General features: G+C 40.8%; 1 protein-coding gene across 2 annotated transcripts in view; it reads left to right on the forward strand.

The window, feature by feature from the left end:
• The window catches only part of GABRA2 (gamma-aminobutyric acid type A receptor subunit alpha2), a 359232-nt gene that overhangs the window by 159195 nt on the left and 179120 nt on the right, over positions 1 to 20917 (forward strand). For both annotated transcript variants that reach the window (XM_069744513.1, XM_069744514.1), the window contains exon 5: positions 12528 to 12748. In XM_069744513.1, coding sequence (XP_069600614.1) covers positions 12528 to 12748 — 221 coding nt within the window. The remainder of the gene's footprint in view (positions 1 to 12527; positions 12749 to 20917) is intronic.

Below are 20917 nucleotides of genomic sequence, written 5' to 3' on the forward strand. Positions count from 1 at the left end.
CACACTTGGGTATTTTCTATCATATAGACCCCTCAAAATGACTTCAAATGAGATGTGGTCCCTAAAAAAAATGGTGTTGTAAAAATGAGAAATTGCTGGTCAAATTTTAACCCTTATAACTCCCTAACAAAAAAAAATTTTGGTTCCAAAATTGTGCTGATCTAAAGTAAACATGTGGGAAATGTTACTTATTAAGTATTTTGTGTGACATATCTCTGTGATTTAATTGCATAAAAATTCAAAGTTGGAAAATTGCGAAATTTTCATAATTTTCGCCAAATTTCTGTTTTTTTCACAAACAAACGCAGGTACTATCAAAGAATTTTTACCACTATCATGAAGTAAAATTTGTACCGAGAAAACCATGTCAGAATCACTGGGATCTGTTGAAGCGTTCCAGAGTTATAACCTCATAAAGGGACAGTGGTCAGAATTGTAAAAATTGGCCCGGTCATTAACGTGCAAATCACCCTCGGGGCTTAAGGGGTTACCACATTCAGTATTTGATCAGTATTTTACATTAGTATTTGTAAGCCAAAACCAGGAGTGGGTGAAAAATACTGAGGTAAAATACTGACCAAACACTGAACGTGTCCTAAGACTGGGTATGTGGTAGACACCACATGAATGTATGCCCACAAACTTTTGGCATATGTTACACCTACTTTTCTAATATGTGAGCTGTAGTTTACTTTACCATCCCCTTCAATTGTAAAATGATTAAATACTTTAACCAGCTGAAGATCAGGCCATTTAATCCCATTTCTTACCAAGCACATTTTGGATTCTTTCCATACATGCAGGTTAATTAGCTATAAAATATTTTCTTGCGCTGATATTTAGGTAATAAGGAAAATAAGTGTCTGTTTTCCTCATTTTTATTTTTTTCTATAAGCACATAGGATGGCTAGAGTACATCAAGAAATTTGTTCCCCTTTCTGTAACAAATATTGTTATACAGTATATCAGACATGTGATTTGTTTTTTTAACTTGGGAGGAGCTTGTAGCAGTAATTTGGATTGACATTGTCATTTTTATTTATTCATTCATTTTATTTTTCATTTATTTTACACATTTTGCCCTTTATAAAAGATCTTTGGGGGGACATTTCAATTTTTAAATATTTTTCTTTTCACCTTATTTCCCTTGTAACTTGTGCTGGCGTATATGTCCCAGTTACAAGGGAAATGCAGCATCCTAGCTGCACAGCAAAGCTGTCTGGGTCTTTTATGACCCACCATCTTTTTTTTCCTTCCAAGACACATCGATCACTTGACGGCTGCAAATGGAAGAGGAAGAGCAGCGTGCATGCACGACGCTTGTTTAGTGTTATGTATACAGAACTCACTGTGTGAGAACAATTGCACTCCTGCCAGTGCGTTCCAGCTGGTGGGGATAGCAGTCACATTACTGATTTGACCACTATCCATATCATCCAGATCGTCGTGGGACAGTATGGATTCAGTGACGAGTGGTGACATCATAGAAATAACTTCCGGTCAATGAAGATGCTTCTAACCGGCATTTCACTGTGAGCCAGGGCAATGAACTGCGGTGACCTCAATGAGATCACTGTGAGCACTGTGAAAAAGTTCTCATGGTGCTCGCGGTGATCTCATTGAGGTCACCACAGTTCATTGTTCAGGCTCACAGTGAAGTGACCCTGGGAACACAAATTCATTGACCAGCAGTTACCTCTGTGACTTCACCACTCGCCACTGAAGCTGTGCTCGCAGCACCTCATTTTGTCCTGGTTTTTAGTCTGGACTGTGGCATCATAAACCATCATAAGCCAGATATTGCAGAGATGGATTACAGCATGGGACAGTATTAATAATCTTCTATTTGGACAGGTGAGAGATGTGGTTGTTTTTGTTATTTTTGTTTTTTACATTAGATATAGGTGTTAGGGATCGAGTTCCCGCCTCCGCACAGGGGGAATCTCGGGCCATCTCCGCTGTGGTCTCCCATTATTCTCCTGCCGCAGTGGAGCCTGCTCAGCGGAGACGTCAGACCCAGTGTCTTGCTCAGTCCCAATCTGTACAAAGAGTTACTGCTGCTTTTCCTGCTTCTGCCATTGAAGCCAGTGCTGGGCAGCGGCGAGCAGACGCTTCTAGGACTAAGTCCTGCTTTTCTCGTTCTGAGCATGCCCAGAGTAAGATCTCTCAGTGGAGATCGAGGGTCTCATGGTCAGATACTGCAGCTAAGTCCATTGGTCCTTTCAGGAAGGTCCTGTAGGTGCTCTGGCTTTGTGGCAGCCTCTCATTGGTCCTTCTAGGAAGGTCTTGTACTTGCTGCAGCTATATAAGGCTCACATGGCCGCATGGCTAGTATCAATCCAAATATGTGCTTTGCGCCAGTATGGTTATGCATGAATGTGTTCAGGGACCCAGCTGAAATAAGCCTCTAGAAAACCAGCACCTCCGGTGAGGAGATTGTGTGAACGTATTCAGGAACCCGGTTGAAATAAGCCCCGAGAATACCGGCACCTCCGGTGAGGAGATTGGGTGTGTGCATAACCACTGACTGCTATCAGTTCGGCAGTAAGCTTGCGCTCCTGTGAGGCTAACAGGGCGCAGTGCTTTTCTCTCACGGCTGCTCTGTGAGGTAACAGAGCTAGTCTATACCGCCAAACAGTGTCATCATTCACTAGCAGCAGGTTCCTCCTGCACGGTGGACCCCGGGCTGCGAACGCACCATTTATAATAAACATCTATTTTTACTCGGTGCGTTCCGCTAGCCCTAACAATGGGCATCAGTGGATTAGGCGTAGGAGAGTATCATGGTTGTTTATTATTTTCTGCTTTTTGCAGGTGACATGGACTTCAATGGAATAGGCGTAAGGTGAGTATAAGTGTGCATTTTTATTTTCATTTTAAATAAAGGTGTATGTCTTTCTTTCTAAAAAATTATTTTTTTCTGGCTGTGTCTGTTTTACAGCCCAACTATGGGATTAGTAATGGGGAGTCTTATAGATGCCTCTACATTATTTACCTTTGGCCTGGATGTCAGCGGCCATAAAACAGCTGTCATAAACCCCATTACCCCACTTGTCACCACACCAAAGCAAATGGGAAGAGTTGGGCAAAGCACTAGTATTGGTGCATCTAACAAATGTACCTTTTCTGGGGTGGCTGCAGGCTGCTATTTTTTAGAATGGGGGACAAACTCCATGGCCCCTTACTGGCCTGAGAATACCAGCCCCCAGCTGTCTGCTTTAGCTTGGTTAGTTGTTAGAAATGGGGAAGACCCCACAACATTTTTTTAATTCTTTATTTAAGTAATTTAAAAAAATGGTATGTGGACCCCTTTATTCTTGGTAACCAGCCACAATAAAGCTGACAGCTGAGGGTTGCAGCCCACAACTGTCATTTTTGCCTGCCCTGGTTATCAAAAACAGAAGAGACCCCATGCCATTTTTTAAAAATCTGTTCTTCTTTTTAGCACAGGCGCTGGCTAATGAATACTTCTAGCGACAGCAGGCATAGGCTGATAGGAATAGTACTCTCTCACCAGCCAACATGTGTTACCAGAGGTAACTTTTTTACTGCCGGTGACAGTGCTTGCTCATAATATGAGATGACAGAGCTGAAACTTCAGTTCTCTGACTGGCGATCTTAACACCGATCAGAGCTGAAGGTGTTTCTCGCACTGTCATGCAGATGACATCGTGGGAAACACTAGGTGTTTGATACAGACTCAAAATTTACTGTGTGTGCTTGTCCTTCTCTGGTCAGGTGAAACACTTGCAAAAATGATTATAAAATTGCAAAGCAATAAAAATTTGGGTTGAAATTATAATACATTAATTCCAGATTTATACTGTATCCACTCTTTAAAAATATGGGATATTTATGAAAATCCCTGTATCAGCCATTCAGCTTTAGGAGAACCTCATAATAGTAATTCTATCACTTCTACAAGTAAGTTATCTTATTAGAGCTTCATAGTTTAAAAATAAAATTGAATCAATTTTGGTTTTCCATCTCAAAATGTATTCATCTTTTTTATAAAAGCAAAGCGCTGAGACCTTTAGCTATAGAGCGACAATATACCTGTAGATATCAGCAGATCCATCTACATGATAAGCACATACGAGTTAGATCCAAGTCCTTCTTGATAAGAAATTGTATCATATAAGACATTTTGCACCATTTGGTTTCATGAAGGAGTATTTTTTCCATTTATATTCATATTTCCATACTCTATAAAAAGCACAGTTTAGGGTTATCTAGGTCATCAGTCAGCTTGGCATCTACTTCAGAGATAGTCATTTATCGACCTCTTCACTAATTTAAATAAATGTACTTAGGTTTGACTGATGACTGAAACCTTTTTCCTCTCCAGACAAATAGTTTCTACATTCCACACTCTCGATTATTAATGTAGCTCTGATTTCCCATTATCTGTTAGTACCTCTCTGTTTTTATTTGCTGATTTATCTATTGGCAACATTTATTTAACATCATTATTTGTTTCAAGTAAAAGAGGACTATGCCTTAAGGCAATGAATAGATGTAGGAATTGGAAAGTTACTACAGGAGGTGATAACACTGTTCTCTTTAATTGAGTATCAAAGTAAATTTTGATCCTTTACAGGATTGTCGAGTAATCAATCACATTTAACTATTGACACCGTTTGGTATTATTATACAAAATTGACATGTCTAATGATACTCTGTTTTACAAGTAAAGGTAACAGCAGAAGAAGAAGGTAACATTTTGTGAGGCAGTTTGGAGCACAAATAGATGAAATTGTATGAGAAAAGCTGGAAGCCGTTATTATAAATAAAGATACAGGAGCAATCACATTTTCATTATTGAAAGGAACTATGTCTTCAATGGCTTTTCAGACTTCAGAAAAATTTGTTGGCCTGTGTGAAATTTTCGCACATTGGTTTTCGGAGGCACAGGCAATTTCAGGAAAATTAAACTGGTTAAATGTAAATGTAGTTAATGAGATGATGAACACAGAGAGATATGTGTCTCACTGACATATATATATATATATATATATATATATATATACAGTAGAGAGCAAAAGTTTGGACACATCTTCTCATTTAAAGATTTTTCTGTATTTTCATGACTATGAAAACTGTACATTCACACTGAAGGCATCAAAACTATGAATTCATACATGGGAAATTTTATACTTAACAAAAAGTGTGAAACAACTGTAATTATGTCTTATATTCTAGGTTCTTCAAAGTAGCCACCTTTTGCTTTGATGACTGCTTTGCACACTCTTGGCATTCTCTTGATGAGCTTCAAGAGGCAGTCCCCGGGAATGGTCTTCCAACAATCTTGAAGGAGTTCCCAGAGATGCTTAGCACTTGGTGGCCCTTTTGACTTCACTCTGCGGTCCAGCTCACCCCAAACCATCTCGATTGGGTTCAGGTCTGGTGACTGTGGAGGTGTGTTTGGGGTCATTGTCCTGTTGAAAAATAAATGATGGTCCAACTAAACGCAAACTGGATGGAATAACATGCCGCTGCAAGATGCTGTGGTAGCAATGCTGGTTCAGTATGCCTTCAATTTTGAATAAATCCCCAACAGTGTCACCAACAAAGCATTCCCACACCATCACACCTCCTCCTCCATGCTTCACGGTGGGAACCAGGCATGTATAGTCCATCCGTTCACCTTTTCTGCGTCGCACAAAGACACGGTGGTTGGAAGCAAAGATCTCAATTTTGGACTCATCAGACCAAAGCACAGATTTCCACTGGTCTAATGTCCATTCCTTGTGTTCTTTAGCCCAATCAAGTCTCTTCTACTTGTTGCCAGTCCTTAGCAGTTGTTTCCTAGCAGCTATTTTACCATGAAGGCCTGCTGCACAAAGTCTCCTCTTAACAGTTGTTGTAGAAATGTGTCTGCTGCTAGAACTCTGTGTGGCATTGACCTGGTCTCTAATCTGAGCTGCTGTTAACCTGCGATTTCTGAGGCTGGTGACTCAGATAAACTTATCCTCAGAAGCAGAGGTGACTCTTGGTCTTCCTTTCCTGGGCCGGTCCTCATGTGAACCAGTTTCTTTGTAGCACTTGATGGGTTTTGCCACTGCAATTGGGGACAATTTCAAAGTTTTCCCAATTTTTAAGACTGAGTGACCTTCATTTCTTAATCCCTTTACCCCCAAGGGTGGTTTGCACATTAATGACTGGGCCAATTTTTACAATTCTGACCACTGTCCCTTTATGAGGTTATAACTCTGGAATGCTTCAACAGATCCCAGTGAGTCTGACATTGTTTTCTTGAGATATATTGTACTTAATAATAGTGGTAAAATTTCTTTGATATTACCTGCATTTATTTGTGAAGAAAATGGACATTTGGCGAAAATTTTGAAAATTTTGCAATTTTTCAACTTTGAATTTTTATGCCTTTCAATCACAGAGTTATGTCACACAAAATACTTAATAATTAACATTTCCCACATGTCTACTTTATATCAGCACAATATTGGAACCAATTTTTTTTTTGTTAGTGAGTTATAAGGGTAAAAAGTTGACCAGCAATTTCTCATTTTTACAACACCTTTTTTTTTAGGGACTACATCACATTTGAATTCACTTTGAGGGGTCTATATGATAGAAAATTCCCAAATGTGACAACATTCTAAAAACTTCACCCCTCAAGGTGCTCAAAACCACATTCATGAAGTTTATTATCCCTTCAGGTGTTACACAGGAAATTTTGGTATGTTTAAAAAAAATGAACATTTAACTTTTTTCACCAAAAAAATTTACTTTAGCTCCAATTTGTTTTATTTTACCAAGAGTAACAGGAGAACTTGGACCCAAAAAGTTGTTGTATAATTTGTTCTGAGTATGCTGATACCCCATATGTGGGGGTAAACCACTGTTTGGCCACCTGGCAGAACTCAAAAGGGAAGGATGTGCCTAAACATTGAAACCCCCCACAAGTGACACCATTTTGGAAAGTAGACCCCCTAAGGAACTTATCTAGATGTGTGGTGAGCACTTTGACCCACCAAGTGCTTTACAGAAATTTATAATGTAGAGCCGTAAAAATAAAAAAATCATATTTTATCACAAAAATTATCTTTTCGCCCTCAATTTTTTTGTTTTCCCAAGGGTAACAGAAGAAATTGGACCGCAAAACTTGTTGTGCAATTTGTCCTGAGTATGCTGATACCACATATGTGGGGGTAAACCACTGTTTGGGTGCATGGCAGAGCTCGGAAGGGAAGGAGCACCGTTTGACTTTCCAATGCAAAATTGACTGGAATTGAGATGGGACGCCATGTCGTGTTTGGAGAGCCCCTGATGTGCCTAAACATTGAAACCCCCCACAAGTGACACCATTTTGGAAAGCAGACCCCCTAAGGAACTTATCTGTGTGGTGAGCACTTTGAACCCCCAAGTGATTCACTACAGTTTATAACGCAGAGCCGTGAAAATAAAAATTCTTTTTTTTTTCCACAGTGTTGTATTTTCCCAAAGATAACAGGAGAATTTGGACCCCAAAAGTTGTTGCCCAATTTGTCCTGAGTACGCTGATACCCCATATGTGGGAAAAAACTACTGTTTGGGCGCATGGCAGAGATTGGAAGGGAAGGAGCGCCGTTTGGAATGCAGACTTAGGCTGCCGTCACACTAGCAGTATTTGGTCAGTATTTTACATCAGTATTTGTAAGCCAAAACCAGGAGTGGAACAATCAGAGGAAAAGTATAATAGAAACAAATGCACCACTTCTGCATTTATCACCCACTCCTGGTTTTGGCTTACAAATACTGATGTAAAATACTGACCAAATACTGCTAGTGTGACAGCAGCCTTAGCTTGAATGGTCTACAGGTGTCACATTACGTTTGCAGAGCCCCTGATGTACCTAACCAGTAGAAACCCCCCACAATTAACCCCATATTGGAAACTAGACCCCCAAAGGAACTTATCTAGATGTGTTGTGAGAACTTTTAACCCCCAAGTGTTTCACTGCAGTTTATAATGCAAAGCCATGAAAATAAAAATTCTTTTTTTTCCACAAAAATTATTTTTTATCCCCCAGTTTTGCATTTTTCTAAGGGTAACATGAGAAATTGGACCCCAAAAGTTGTTGTTCAATTTGTCCTGAGTACGATGATACCCCATATGTGGGAGAAAACTCCTGTTTGGGCACATGGCAGAGCTTGGAAGGGAAGGTGCGCCGCTTGGAATCCAAACTTTGATGGAATGGTTTGTGTGAGGACTTTTGGAACAACTGGAGTGGACCCACAGATCCACGACAATGAACCTCCCAAGGGTGAGCTGACCAGGTAGACCACCCCCTATACATGGAGCGGTAGGGGCATTCTCACGATGCAGGATTACAATTTGGAGTTCCAATTCTTCGGTTACCAACGTAACAGACTCCCACAGAGGTTGGTCATCGACTGACGCAATCTGTTGCGTAGTCTCCAGGGATCTGACCGGAATCTGCAATCTCCTAACTGCCTCATGTTGAATAAAGTTCCCGGCTGCCCCGGAATCTATATAAGCAGAGTCAGAGAAATGTTTATTACCCAGATGTAAAAGAACAGAGAGTGAGGGGTTGAGAGGGTTCTGGGATACCAACGGAGACCTCTCTTACCAGTCCTAGGTGGAGGCGTTTCCCGGCCTCAAAGGACAGGAACGCAAGAGATGAGACGCACTATCACAATAGAAACCGAGACATTGAGTTAGTCTCTCTTTCCAACTTTGCTCCACAGTCTTAAGACAATCCACCTGCTTTGGTTCTGGGGCAGAATTAGCAGAAAAAAGACTCAGATGGGAAGAGCTAGGAGAAACAGGAAGAAGTCAAGGGAATCTCCTCTCTCTAGCGGATTCTCGAGAACGTTCTTGAAAACCTAATGCGGGTTGCCAATGAGATGAGATCCTCCAAGGAAGTCGGAGTATCACGACCCGCCAACTGGTCCATAATTCGAGGACAAAGCCCCCGCCAGAAGGCTCCCACCAAAGCCTCATTATTCCATCTTAATTCAGATGAAAGGGTGCGAAATCGGATAGCGAATTGGCCCACCGAAAGCGTACCTTGTTGAAGGTTGAACAGAGACTCAGTGGTAGAGGCCAAATGACCCAATTCATCAAACACTTTGTGAAAACTATCAAAGAAGGTGGAGAGTGGAGAAACAAGGAGATCATCCCGCTCCCAGAGAGGATTAACCCATGCCAAAGACTCACCCTCTAAGTGAGAGATTACAAAGCCACTTTAGAATGGTCAGTGGGATACTGCATGGGAAGTAGCTCAAAATGAAGCTGGCATTGATTTAAAAACCCTCTACACAATTTTGGATCCTCACTATAGCGAGGAGGTTTAGCCAGATGGTGAGGTGCATGAGCAGCCGAGGCCAGAGAAGAGACAGGAGCCGAAGACTGGAGGGTGCCAAGATGAACATCCACCGAAGCCATAAAATTTAGAATATGAGCTTGAGTGTCACGCTGTTGGGCCAGCTCCTGTTGGAGACTTGCTAACTGCGAAGCGCTCCCAGGATCGGAGATCTGCGGGGATGAGAGACGAGATTCCAAGGTTTTCAAAAAGGACATAATCCTAGACTGATTCTCCATAAGGAACAATAATTCCTTCTGGGTAGGAGTCGGGGTACCAGCAGGGTTCATGGCCCAGCAGACACTGGGAAGGCTGGAATGGACAAGGAGACAAGGAAGCCTGGGAAAGGCAGAGAAGCTGAACTGCCTGGACAGAGCGGAGACTCAGAACAGGCAGTGCAAAGACAAAGGTGGACCTGAGTCTCAGAAGCACAAATGACAGACAGGCAAGGAGCAGAGGAAGGAATCGCCTTAAATACATGGAGTGCTGAAGGACTTCCGGGTCACGGTCCTCCAGGATCACAGAGAGGAGATACAGAGCGCCTGTAAACCTGAAAGAGGAAGTGCTGGAATTGGCGGTGTGCACGTGCACCCGACGAGAACCAGGGAGTGGAGAAGAATGAAGGAGCGGGTAAGTATGAGCGGGGGAGCGGCGGTGGTCCTGGCAGCAGGCATGGCCGCAGAAGGAGTGGCCGTGACAGTTTGCAGGCATCACATTGTGTTTGCAGAGCCCCGATGTACCTCAACAGTAGAAACTCCCCACAAGCGACCCCATATTGGAAACTAGAACCCCCAAAGGAACTTATCTAGATGTGTTAGGAGAACTTTGAACCTCCAAGTGTTTCACTGAAGCTTATAACGCAGAGCCGTGAAAATAAAAATTATTTTATAACCCTAACTGCAGCCCCAGCCCTAACTGTAGCCCTAATCCTAACTTTAGTCCCAACCCTAACTTTAACACAAACCCTAACCCTTACTTTAGCCCCAACCCTAACCCTAACTTTAGCCTCAACCCTAACCCTAACTGTAGCCCCAACCCTAACCCTAAATCTAACCCCCACCCTAACCCTAACTGTAGCCCCAACCCTAACTGTAGCCCCAACACTAACTGTAGCCCTAATCCTAACTTTAGCCCCAACCCTAACCCTAACTTTAGCCCCAACCCTAGCCCAAACTTTAGCCCCAACCCTAACCCTAACCTTAGCCCTAGCCCTAACCCTAATGGGAAAATGGAAATAAATACATTTTTTAAATTTTATTATTTTTCCCTATCTAAGGGGGTGATGAAGGGGGGTTTGATTTACTTTTATAGTGGGTTTTTTAGCGGATTTTTATGATTGGCAGCTATCACACACTAAAAGACACTTTTCATTGCAAAAAATAGTTTTTGTGTCTTCACATTTTGAGAGCTATAATTTTTCCATATTTTGGTCCACAGAATCATGTGAGGTCTTGTTTTTTGTTCGACGAGTTGACATTTTTATTGGTACCATTTTCGGGAACATGACATTGTTTGATCGCTTTTTATTCCGATTTTTGTGAGGCAGAATGAACAAAAACCAGCAATTCATAAATTTCTTCTCGGGGAGGTGTTTATACCGTTCCAACATTGATAAAATTGATAAAGCAGTTTTCTTCTTCGGGTCAGTACGATTACAGCGATACCTCATTTATATCTTTTTTTATGTTTAGGCACTCTTATACGATAAAATCTATTTTATATAGAAAAAAAATATTTTTGCATCGTTTTATTCTGAGGACTATAACATTTTTATTTTTTCGCTGATGACGCTGTATGGCAGCTCGTTTTTTGTGGGACAAGAAGACGTTTCCAGCAGTACCACTTTTTTTATATCCCTCTTTTTGATCGCGTTATTCCACTTTTTGTTCGGGGGTATGATAATATAGCGTTGTTTTTTGCCTTGGTTTTTTTTTTACGATGATCACTGAAGGGGTTAACTAGCGGGACAGTTTTATAGGTTGGGTCCTTACGGATGCGGCAATACTAGATATGTGTACTTTTATTTTTTCTTATTATTTAGATAAAGATATGTATTTATTGGAACAATATTTTTTTTTCTTTATTTAGGATTTTTTTTTTTTTTGTAACATTGCCCCAGGTGGGGGACATTATGTTATAGTGACAGATCGCTGATCTGCCACTTTGCAGTGCACTGTGACAGATCAGCGATCACACAGGCACTGAAGGAGGCTTGCCGGCGCCTGCTCTAAGCAGGCGCCTGCAAGCCACCTCCCTGCAGGACCCGGAAGGCCCCCCGTGGCCATTTTGGAACCGGGGCCTGCAGGGAGTAGGAGGTAGGAGACCCTTGGAGCAACGCGATCACATCGTGTTGCTACGAGGGTCTCAGGGAAGCATGCAGGGAACCCCCTCCCTGTGCGATGCTCCCCTGTGCGCTGGAACGCTGCGATCATGTTTGATCGCAGTGTTCCGGGGGTTAATGTGCCAGGAGTGGTCTGTGACCACTCCTGGCATATAGTGCCTGATGTGAGCTGTAATAATCAGCTGACACAAGGCAGCGATCGGCCATGGTCCCCCCGTGAGCACGGCTGATCACCTATGAAGTACTATTCCGTCCATGGGAAGTAGGGCCCACCCCACATGGACGGAATAGTACGTCTAATGACAGAAAGGGGTTAAAGTAATGATGGACACTCATTTTTCTTTACTTAGAAGCTTTTTTCTTGCCACAATACAAATTCTAACAGTCTATTCAGTAGGACTATCAGCTGTGTATCCACCAGACTTCTGCACAACACAACTGATGGCCCTAACCCCATTTATAAGGCAAGAAATCCCAATTATTAAACCTGACAGGGCACACCTGTAAAGTGAAAATCATTCCTGGTGACTACCTCTTGAAGCTCATCAGGAGAATGCCAAGAGTGTGCAAAGCAGTCATCAAAGCAAAGGGTGGCTACTTTGAAGATCCCAGAATATAAGACATAATTTCAGTTGTTTCACACTTTTTTGTTAAGTATATAATTCCACATGTGTTAATTCATAGTTTTGATGCCTTCAGTGTGAATGTACAATTTTCATAGTCATGAAAACACAGAAAAAACTTTAAATGAGAAGGTGTGTCCAAACTTTTGGTCTGTACTGTATATGTACAAATGCAATTAAAGGCACATATGTAGTAACACTGTCAAGTAATTATTATGCTTTCTTTTACCGCAGGAATATACAATAGATGTATTTTTTCGGCAAAAGTGGGAAGATGAAAGATTGAGGTTCACTGGACCAATGACCATTCTTCGATTGAACAATCTAATGGCAAATAAAATTTGGACTCCAGACACTTTCTTTCATAATGGAAAAAAGTCTATAGCCCATAATATGACAATGCCTAATAAGTTGCTGAGAATTCAAGATGATGGAACCCTGCTATATACTATGAGGTATTTTACTTATCTATTTTTATTTTGTACACATGCATTACATTTTATATTACATTTATTATATAAGAAAATTCTCAAAAACAAAATAAAACAAACATGTAAATGGAATGCTGAAAATTCTGCTCACAAGTATTATCTGCAATTTGTAATATTTAAGGTGTTAATGTATTTGGGGTTATCCTATCTGGATAAGTGGGACACAGATAACACTGGTCAACAGCATTTTTGGTGCCAAAGATATTTCATCGAATTTAGGGTAACTTTGGGGTGCTGATTCTGAATATGTCATCAGTTTTGCCACGAACAAACTTTTAGAACACTAATTAACACAAAACTATATTGAGAACTGCTCAGTTCAAGTACTAATCCAAAGAAATTAATGAGATGATGCGTCGCATTTACCAACAAGTGCTATAAATAAGATACCAAAAATCTCAAAAACTTGAGCCAATCTGGCAAAACTGATAGCATATTCAGAATCAGCACCCCAAAAATACCCCAAATTCATTAAAATATTTTGGACACCAGAAAAAAATTTTTTTTTGTTGACCTGTGTAATTATCGTACTGGCATATGAAGTTTAGTTTTTATAGGAAATTTTCGGAGGATTAAATGTGTTGTTAGGTTGAAATCGCAGGGTCTCATTGCAACATTCCATCCATTAATACATTATGGTGTTGTATTGCAACATTCGACCTCTTGCAACACAAAGTCTCAAATGCCTATGAATGTGTTGAATTTTCTGTCGCTGGTCTCAAGTTGCATGCAACTCACTTGCCATTGGAATGTTGCACGGAAGATTTTGTTGCATAACTAAGCAGAGAATTGCAGTTGTATAACACATTGCTGTGTAACCTTATCCTAAGAATTACATCATAGATAAAGGAGAAACGATACCCATTAGACCCCAGTCCAGAGCCTCTCACCTAGCCAAATTAGTTCTCATGCTTCGCACTGAAGAGGGCCAACAGCCTGAAACATCATGTCTGCAAATTGAGATATTGATTTGGCTTTTATCCTAAGTCATATTGCATGACTCGTTAAAGGGTTGATTGTGACTTGTAGGATCGCTACTTCCAACAGGTGGCGCTATAGAGTTTAAGGGTACCGTCACACAGTGCAATTTTCATCGCTACGACGGCACGATTCGTGACGCTCCAGCATCGTAACAATATCGCTCCAGCGTCGTAGACTGCTGTCACACTTTGCAATGTACGACGCTGGAGCGATAATTTCATGACGTATGTGCGATGTAGAAGCCGTTGGTTACTATGCGCACATCGTATACGATATATGTTACACCATGCGATCATGCCGCCACAGCGGGACACTAGACGACGAAAGAAAGTTTCAAACGATCTGCTACGACGTACGATTCTCAGCGGGGTCCCTGATCGCAGGAGCGTGTCAGACACTGCGATATCGTAACTATATCGCTCGAACGTCATGAATCGTGCCGTCGTAGCGATGAAAATTGCACTGTGTGACGGTACCCTAAGTCCTCTTTTTCTCAGAAGAGGTAATTTGCATATCATAGATAAAGCAAGATTAAGTCATCACATTCTCCAAGATAATATTCTAAAGATGCATCTGCTTTGCATTGAAGGATATCGCTACTTAGGAATAAAACCTAAAAGATAATTAGATATGTATGGTATTACAGTACATTTATATGCCATTATTGTAGGTATTTGTTTTTTCTTGTAGCAATCGTTCGGCTTTAGTAAGGAGAGGATAACTATTAGGTGGCATTTCTATTAAAAATCACAGTAATTCTAGAAGACATTATACTGTAGACTTGTAGTTAGGTAATATTAGAGAAAAATCTTATTTCCAGCCAACAATCCTCAACTGGCTGCAATTCACATCACAACCACTGTGAAGGAGCACATGTAGACACATAGAGAATATACATCACCTGATAGAGTATGGCAAAATGATGCATTTGTCTATGCAGGTGTCTTTTGCTCAATTTATCTTGAGATATGTCAAGCTAAGAGAATGTAGCATTTATCTGAACATACTGCTACAACCCCTGCCCAGATCACTAGGTGGTGCCGCAGTAACACCATGGTTACTACTGGACGTCAGCAGAATATGGCATTTTAAATTTTGACTGCTGACATTAGTTGTTCCATTTCTGTCCACTTGTGTTTTGCTGCAGTGAGCTGTTATGTAATTAGCTTTCTGCTAGTAGTCAAGGACCAGAATCCTTTCTATATAAACACCAGCCTATAGCTTCCAGTCATTAAGTTAGACATGGTCTCACTGATCCTGTGTGGTATTTTGTATATCCTGTTGTCTAACCTCCCTAAAAGTTACTTCTTGGTTTTGAACCTGCTGGACAACTCTACTGGCCTCTAGTTTCCTCTTCTGGACAGCAGTTCTTTTATAGAAGCAATCTATTGGACTGGTTGTAAGACCAGAATCCTGTACAGGGCTTAAAGGGTGAAAGCAGGGGTTCCTCTGGAATCTGCCAGATGGAGTGCGTTGTTCTAAGTTTGTCTGAGGTAACCTTTTTGAGCCTGGCACCTCTGACAAACATAGCAAAGTTAAGGATAACATAACATCATTAACTACAATTTCAAAAAAGCAACCCTAAATAGTGTTATAGTTGGCTGAGAGAAGTCTATGTAAGGCCTGGATAAACCATTAGGCTCTTACTGGTGATCAATCTGGATCATTTGGCTCTGCTAGACAGAAAAAGAGTCTGCTCTTTTCGATGCTAAACAAATCTCTATCAAATATTTGTTCACCGTCAGATAAACAAATGTTTACAGCAAAAATCCCAGAATTCAATGTGGTCAAAACTCCTCTCACCTGCATCTTTCTGGCTGGGAGGACAGGGCTGAATGCTGTTATTTTCATAAGAGCCATCTTAAAGCTGGAAGTGACCCTCACTGGGGTTCCCGACTCCCATCTTTCACAGAAGGGAGCCAACTGTTTGTGCCCAATCAGTCATGAATGTCATATCACTAGCTCTAACACTCTCTTGATGATCACTAGGAATGAGAGCAGATCTGTTGACATTTGACTTGGCAAATCATGAGGATTTTAAAGGAAAATATGATTTGCAGCAAATATATTTGATTTGAATATATAAAAATAAGTAAATAAATTAATACACACCTGACTGTTAACCTGTTATCGCAGGACACTGTCCTGTCCTCCACATCTCTTCTTTTCCACATTCCCCATTGGCTTCTTCACTCCAGGCGAGTACTTTTGGCATGATTATGCCTCTGATGTCCCTTCATGCCATGCCTTCATTGGGGCGATGTGCGTCGTAAACTTGTAACATCATGACATGAAGCCTTGGTCTGGAGTGAAGAGACCAAAGAGGATGCTCACCAGAAGGAAAGAGAAATAGAAGGGGCACAGAGGACAGGACAGTGTCCTGCAAGGACAAGTGAGTGATGATGTAATTAATTTTTTTAACCATTTGACTGACCCTCTACAGTTCATCAAAATATAAACTTCAGACAATGCCTGATAGATGCTAGTAAATAAGAATAACGTGGTTGGAAACCACAGCCAGCTCACCGACCAAAATCGCAGGTGCACGGAACTTCGTCTTGATGGGACGAGATGAATACAATGAAGGATAAAGTGAACATTCCAGCTCCTTTAAAAATCTTCAAACATTATTGTTCCATATCAGGAAAATTGTTGCAGTAAAAACTCCAATACCAATGTGAAATCGGGGGTACAAGCGACGCGTTTCGATCTGACAACAGATCTTTATCAGACCGAAACGCGTCGCTTGTACCCCCGATTTCACACTAGTATTGGAGTTTTTACTGATATGGAACAAGAAAGTTTGAAGATTTTTAAGGAGCTGGAATGTTCACTTTATCCTTCTGATAGATGCTGCCCATTGACCGGCATGTATCATTTGTCAGGCCTCCTTTAATGCTGCTTTTAGTATAATCACAACTTCTAAAGTATTTGAGAGAGGAAGGAGGCTCCTAAAAAAGTAAGCCTTCATATTAAGAAAAATAGTAAATATAATGGATCTTTAATGTAGGGGGAAATTAAAAAATGCTGCTCCATCAAGTACCAAAGTACTGTAGGCCTTGTCCTTAAAAGATTAAATCGCAAGCTGTGCTATTGTCCCATTTATTTAGGCATATTGCGCTATTGTTCCTTTACAGTATATGCATAGCTGTTACAAGTAGAATCATAAACCTTTAAATGATGTAGTGGTTTACGGGCCCATAAAAAGCATTGAGGTAGTTTAATAGCATGTTATTCAATTTAAAAATGTTACCATTGAAGCGTTTGTACCCTACGACCGGATTGCAGTTACTATATTTTAATAAGTCTATGAAACCATGACACCTAGGTATTGATGAGCTTGCTTTGTAGTAAACTAGAAGCAGTATATAAATGTGTGAAACTTCATTTAATATTCAGCAATGTAAAGAGACACATGCAACAATAAGCTACAAGAAAATAAATGAGTATAGATACAAAACTGTGCTAAAGTTTTAGGCAGGTGTGGAAAAAATAAAGCATTGTAAAAATACATTCAAAAATAAAATTGATAATTGTTTATTTTTATCAATTAACAAAATGCAAAGCAAATGAACAATAAAAAAATCTAAAACAAATAGGTACTTGGTGTGACCACCTTTTGCCTTCAAAATAGGATGAAAGCTGAAATACTTCTATTTACACTTCATGCAATTTTTGTAAAGGAACTCATAAGGCATTATTTTCCAAACATCTTGGATAACTAACGACAGATCCTTGCACAAATCCTTCCGTCTCTTCATGTAATCCCAGATACTCAATGATGTTGAGATCAGGGCTTTGTGGGGGCCATATCATCACTTCCAGGACACCTTGTTCTTCCATACACTGTAGATAACTCTTAATAACATTAGCTATATGTTCGTGGTTGTTGTCCTACTGCAGAATAAATATGGAGCCATCAGATGCCTCCCTGACAGAACTGCATGGTCACGGCAAATTCAAACAATTTACATTTCAATTTTCCAACAAAATACCTGCTGCCCATGTACACAATGTGAAGATTGCATCAGGTAGAGAAGGCTCACATGATCTTACATAGTCTCACAAGAGCTTTAACAAAATGCCTTGCATTTATTACATCACATGGGAGAGCCCAGCCACTCAGAAGGGAGTATCACAGCTTGCATAAATGCAGAAGCCATTTTAAAGTAATTCAGGATAGTGAAAGGACATCAGAGCTCACAGCTGAGCAATAGAGATAGGAATAGAAAGCCCTAAAACATTAGAAAATACTCTAGACAGCAATATCTTGTACAATTGTGCCACTTAAGAATAACAGTTTTGTAGCCTTTTAATAATACAGAGATTCAATTGATGGGGGAAGACAGAAATAACAGAGGTACTAGCAGCATCGCCAGATTCTATGTGATTGATCAGTGATATAGTTTAGCTGGCATTTGTCCTACTACATTTGAATGACACATTTTTTCTCATTCTTAAAAAGGACCTTTCACCAAATTTTTCATGTTGAACTAGACACACAATGTAATAGTGGCTGCAGGTCGGGAAAAATGTTTTTGGGAATGTGCTCTTTCTCTAGTGTGTTGCCTCCTGCTTATGATTGGTTGACATTATACAGGGAGAAGAAGCACACACCCCCAGTTAAAATTATCTGTAAACACCCACTTGGAGTAAAAAAAAAGCGCCGCTCAGGTGGACGCCACTAACCAGCCTAGCTAGGGACCAGAAAGCGCAGTAGATGCACACGGCACCACACTGGCAGATGCTGCTGAGATGATGCAGTACAATCATGCCTTGTGCAGGATGGCACAAACTGGCGCTAGTCAGCTCCAACACCCAAACCACATACAACAATGCTAGGGAAGGAGATTGATTAGGAGCTTTCACCAGATGTCAAACATAGATCCACACACACACGATATAAGTTTTATACTAGCCATGCAAACCTTTTATAGCGGCATCCTTCCGAGACCTTCCCAATGGTCCAATCAGGGCCGCTTCAGGACCTGGACACGAGACCCCCGACCTCCAATGGGAGGTCATCCCACAGGCAAGCTCAGTTGAGAAAAGCAGGACTTAGTCCCAGGAACGTCTGCTCGCTACTGACCGCTGTTGGTTATAATAGCAGAATCAGGAATAACAGTGCTAACCAGATGCACAGCATCAGCCTGGGCAAGATGCTGGGACCGACATCTCTGCTGAGCCGGGTCCTCTGTGGCTGGGCAAAAATGGGAGACCGCAGAAGACATGGTTCGAGATTCCCCCTGTGCAGCGGCGTGAAGTTGACACCTAACACTTAATATTTCCACAACAGAGAGATAAAATTAAATTTCAGAAGTAAAAAAAATCAATGTCAGTCATTGATGGTGTATTTGTTTGTCACAATCGCCTATAATGAGTTTTTACATTTATTCTTGTCAAGTAGGAAATAAGTGGGGGGGGGGGGTTTTAAATAGAAAAAAAAAATTCCTCAAAATCTAGATATTTAATTGCAATTGTCTACGTCACAAAAATGTGCGTGCCACAATTTTTTTTATAACAACTGTTTAATTAGACTCATTTTGCATCCATGCATAGCACATTAACACTGCAGCCTGTTGCTTCATTGGACTTTTTTTTGGATGTGTACCTACCTATCATTTCTTATAATGTCTTTTTTGGCAAAAGTTGAATAACTGGAGTTGAAAATATTGTCAAAAGCTAATTTTAATGTGAAAATTGTATGGCGAAAGAACAAGTGGCAATGATAATGGTTGCAGAAGTGTTAAAAACAAAAAAAACATACCATGGCCAAGAATGTAGGAGCTGCTTTCAACACCGCCATCAATGTAACCAACTCTCTTGGTAGTTGTAATACCAATCGCAAGTCACAATTGGCCTTCTTTGCCTCTGGCAAGTGTATTAGTTGGAAGGAAGTAAAACGCATTGTGGAATACAAGGCACATCACTTTTCCCAGTCACAGACAGATGATTTTAGCTTTGACACAACACCGACACCATCAGTTTAAATAATTTTTCTGCATAGTCGTTCTCCTCCGAAACTATAACAGTTAAACTTTTAGATTGCGAATTAATGAAATCTCTATCTGTTCTGCAACTTATTCCCATAAGCTACGGCACTAAGGACTAGTGATGAGCGAGTGTACTCGTTGCTCGGGTTTTCCTGAGCACGCTCGGGTGGTCTCCATGTATTTATGACTGCTCAGAGATTAAGTTTTCATCGCCTCAGCAGCATGATTTACAGCTACTAGCCTGCTTGATTACATGTGGGGATTACCTAGCAACCAGGCAACCCCCACATGTACTCAGGCTGGCTAATAGCTGTAAATCATTCAACTGCCGTGATGAAAACTAAATCTCCGAACACTAACAAATACTCGGAGGTCATCCTAGCGCACTTGGGAAAACCCGAGCAACGAGTACACTCGCTCATCACTATTAAGGAAGATATTTCACAATAACTTCATCCATGATGTTGTTTCCATCAGCCTTGATTGAAGCGGCAATGTTAGCATCTTACCTCTTAAGTGTCTATGCTGTTCATTTCCCCCCTGTCCAGTCATCATTGCATCTCCTTAGCGTCACTGCAAGCTCTAAAATCTGTGCATTCACGCGTTAGGTCATGACATCACGATTTGTGGCATGACCATGCATACCCCGGTCACATTGCTGCTCCTATAGAAGTTGACAGAGTGGTGTCACACATTATACCACATTCAAAACAGAAAATTGCTGTCCACTAGATCAGCGAAGGGTAACAACATTAATTACAGTTTGCCTAAGGCAACAAAAAAACCCATCTAAAGACTATAAAATATAACCCTTAATTTGATACTTAAGAAATAAATTGTTTAAAATCCTAACATAGACCTGTGTATATAAGGAGCAGATCACATATATCCCAACTTACTGATCATAGTCCCAGTGCTTGTCTCCTTATTCATATGCTTTGCCCTGTATCATGGTTTATAGGGATTTCATGGTGCGTCCGCTATCTAAATCCCTTCACAGTCACCACATACACACAAGACATTTAGCCTCTATCCCCTGATGATGCCAGGTTTCTGGTGAAACGTGTCGGGGAGGCTTTAGGGCAATTTTTAATTAACAATAGTCTTGTGTGTGTGGTGACTTGGTGACAGTTTTCATATCTCAGTATCACTTTTCATT

The sequence above is a fragment of the Ranitomeya imitator genome, chromosome 1 (assembly GCF_032444005.1).
Source record: "Ranitomeya imitator isolate aRanImi1 chromosome 1, aRanImi1.pri, whole genome shotgun sequence".
Lineage (NCBI taxonomy): Eukaryota > Metazoa > Chordata > Amphibia > Anura > Dendrobatidae > Ranitomeya > Ranitomeya imitator.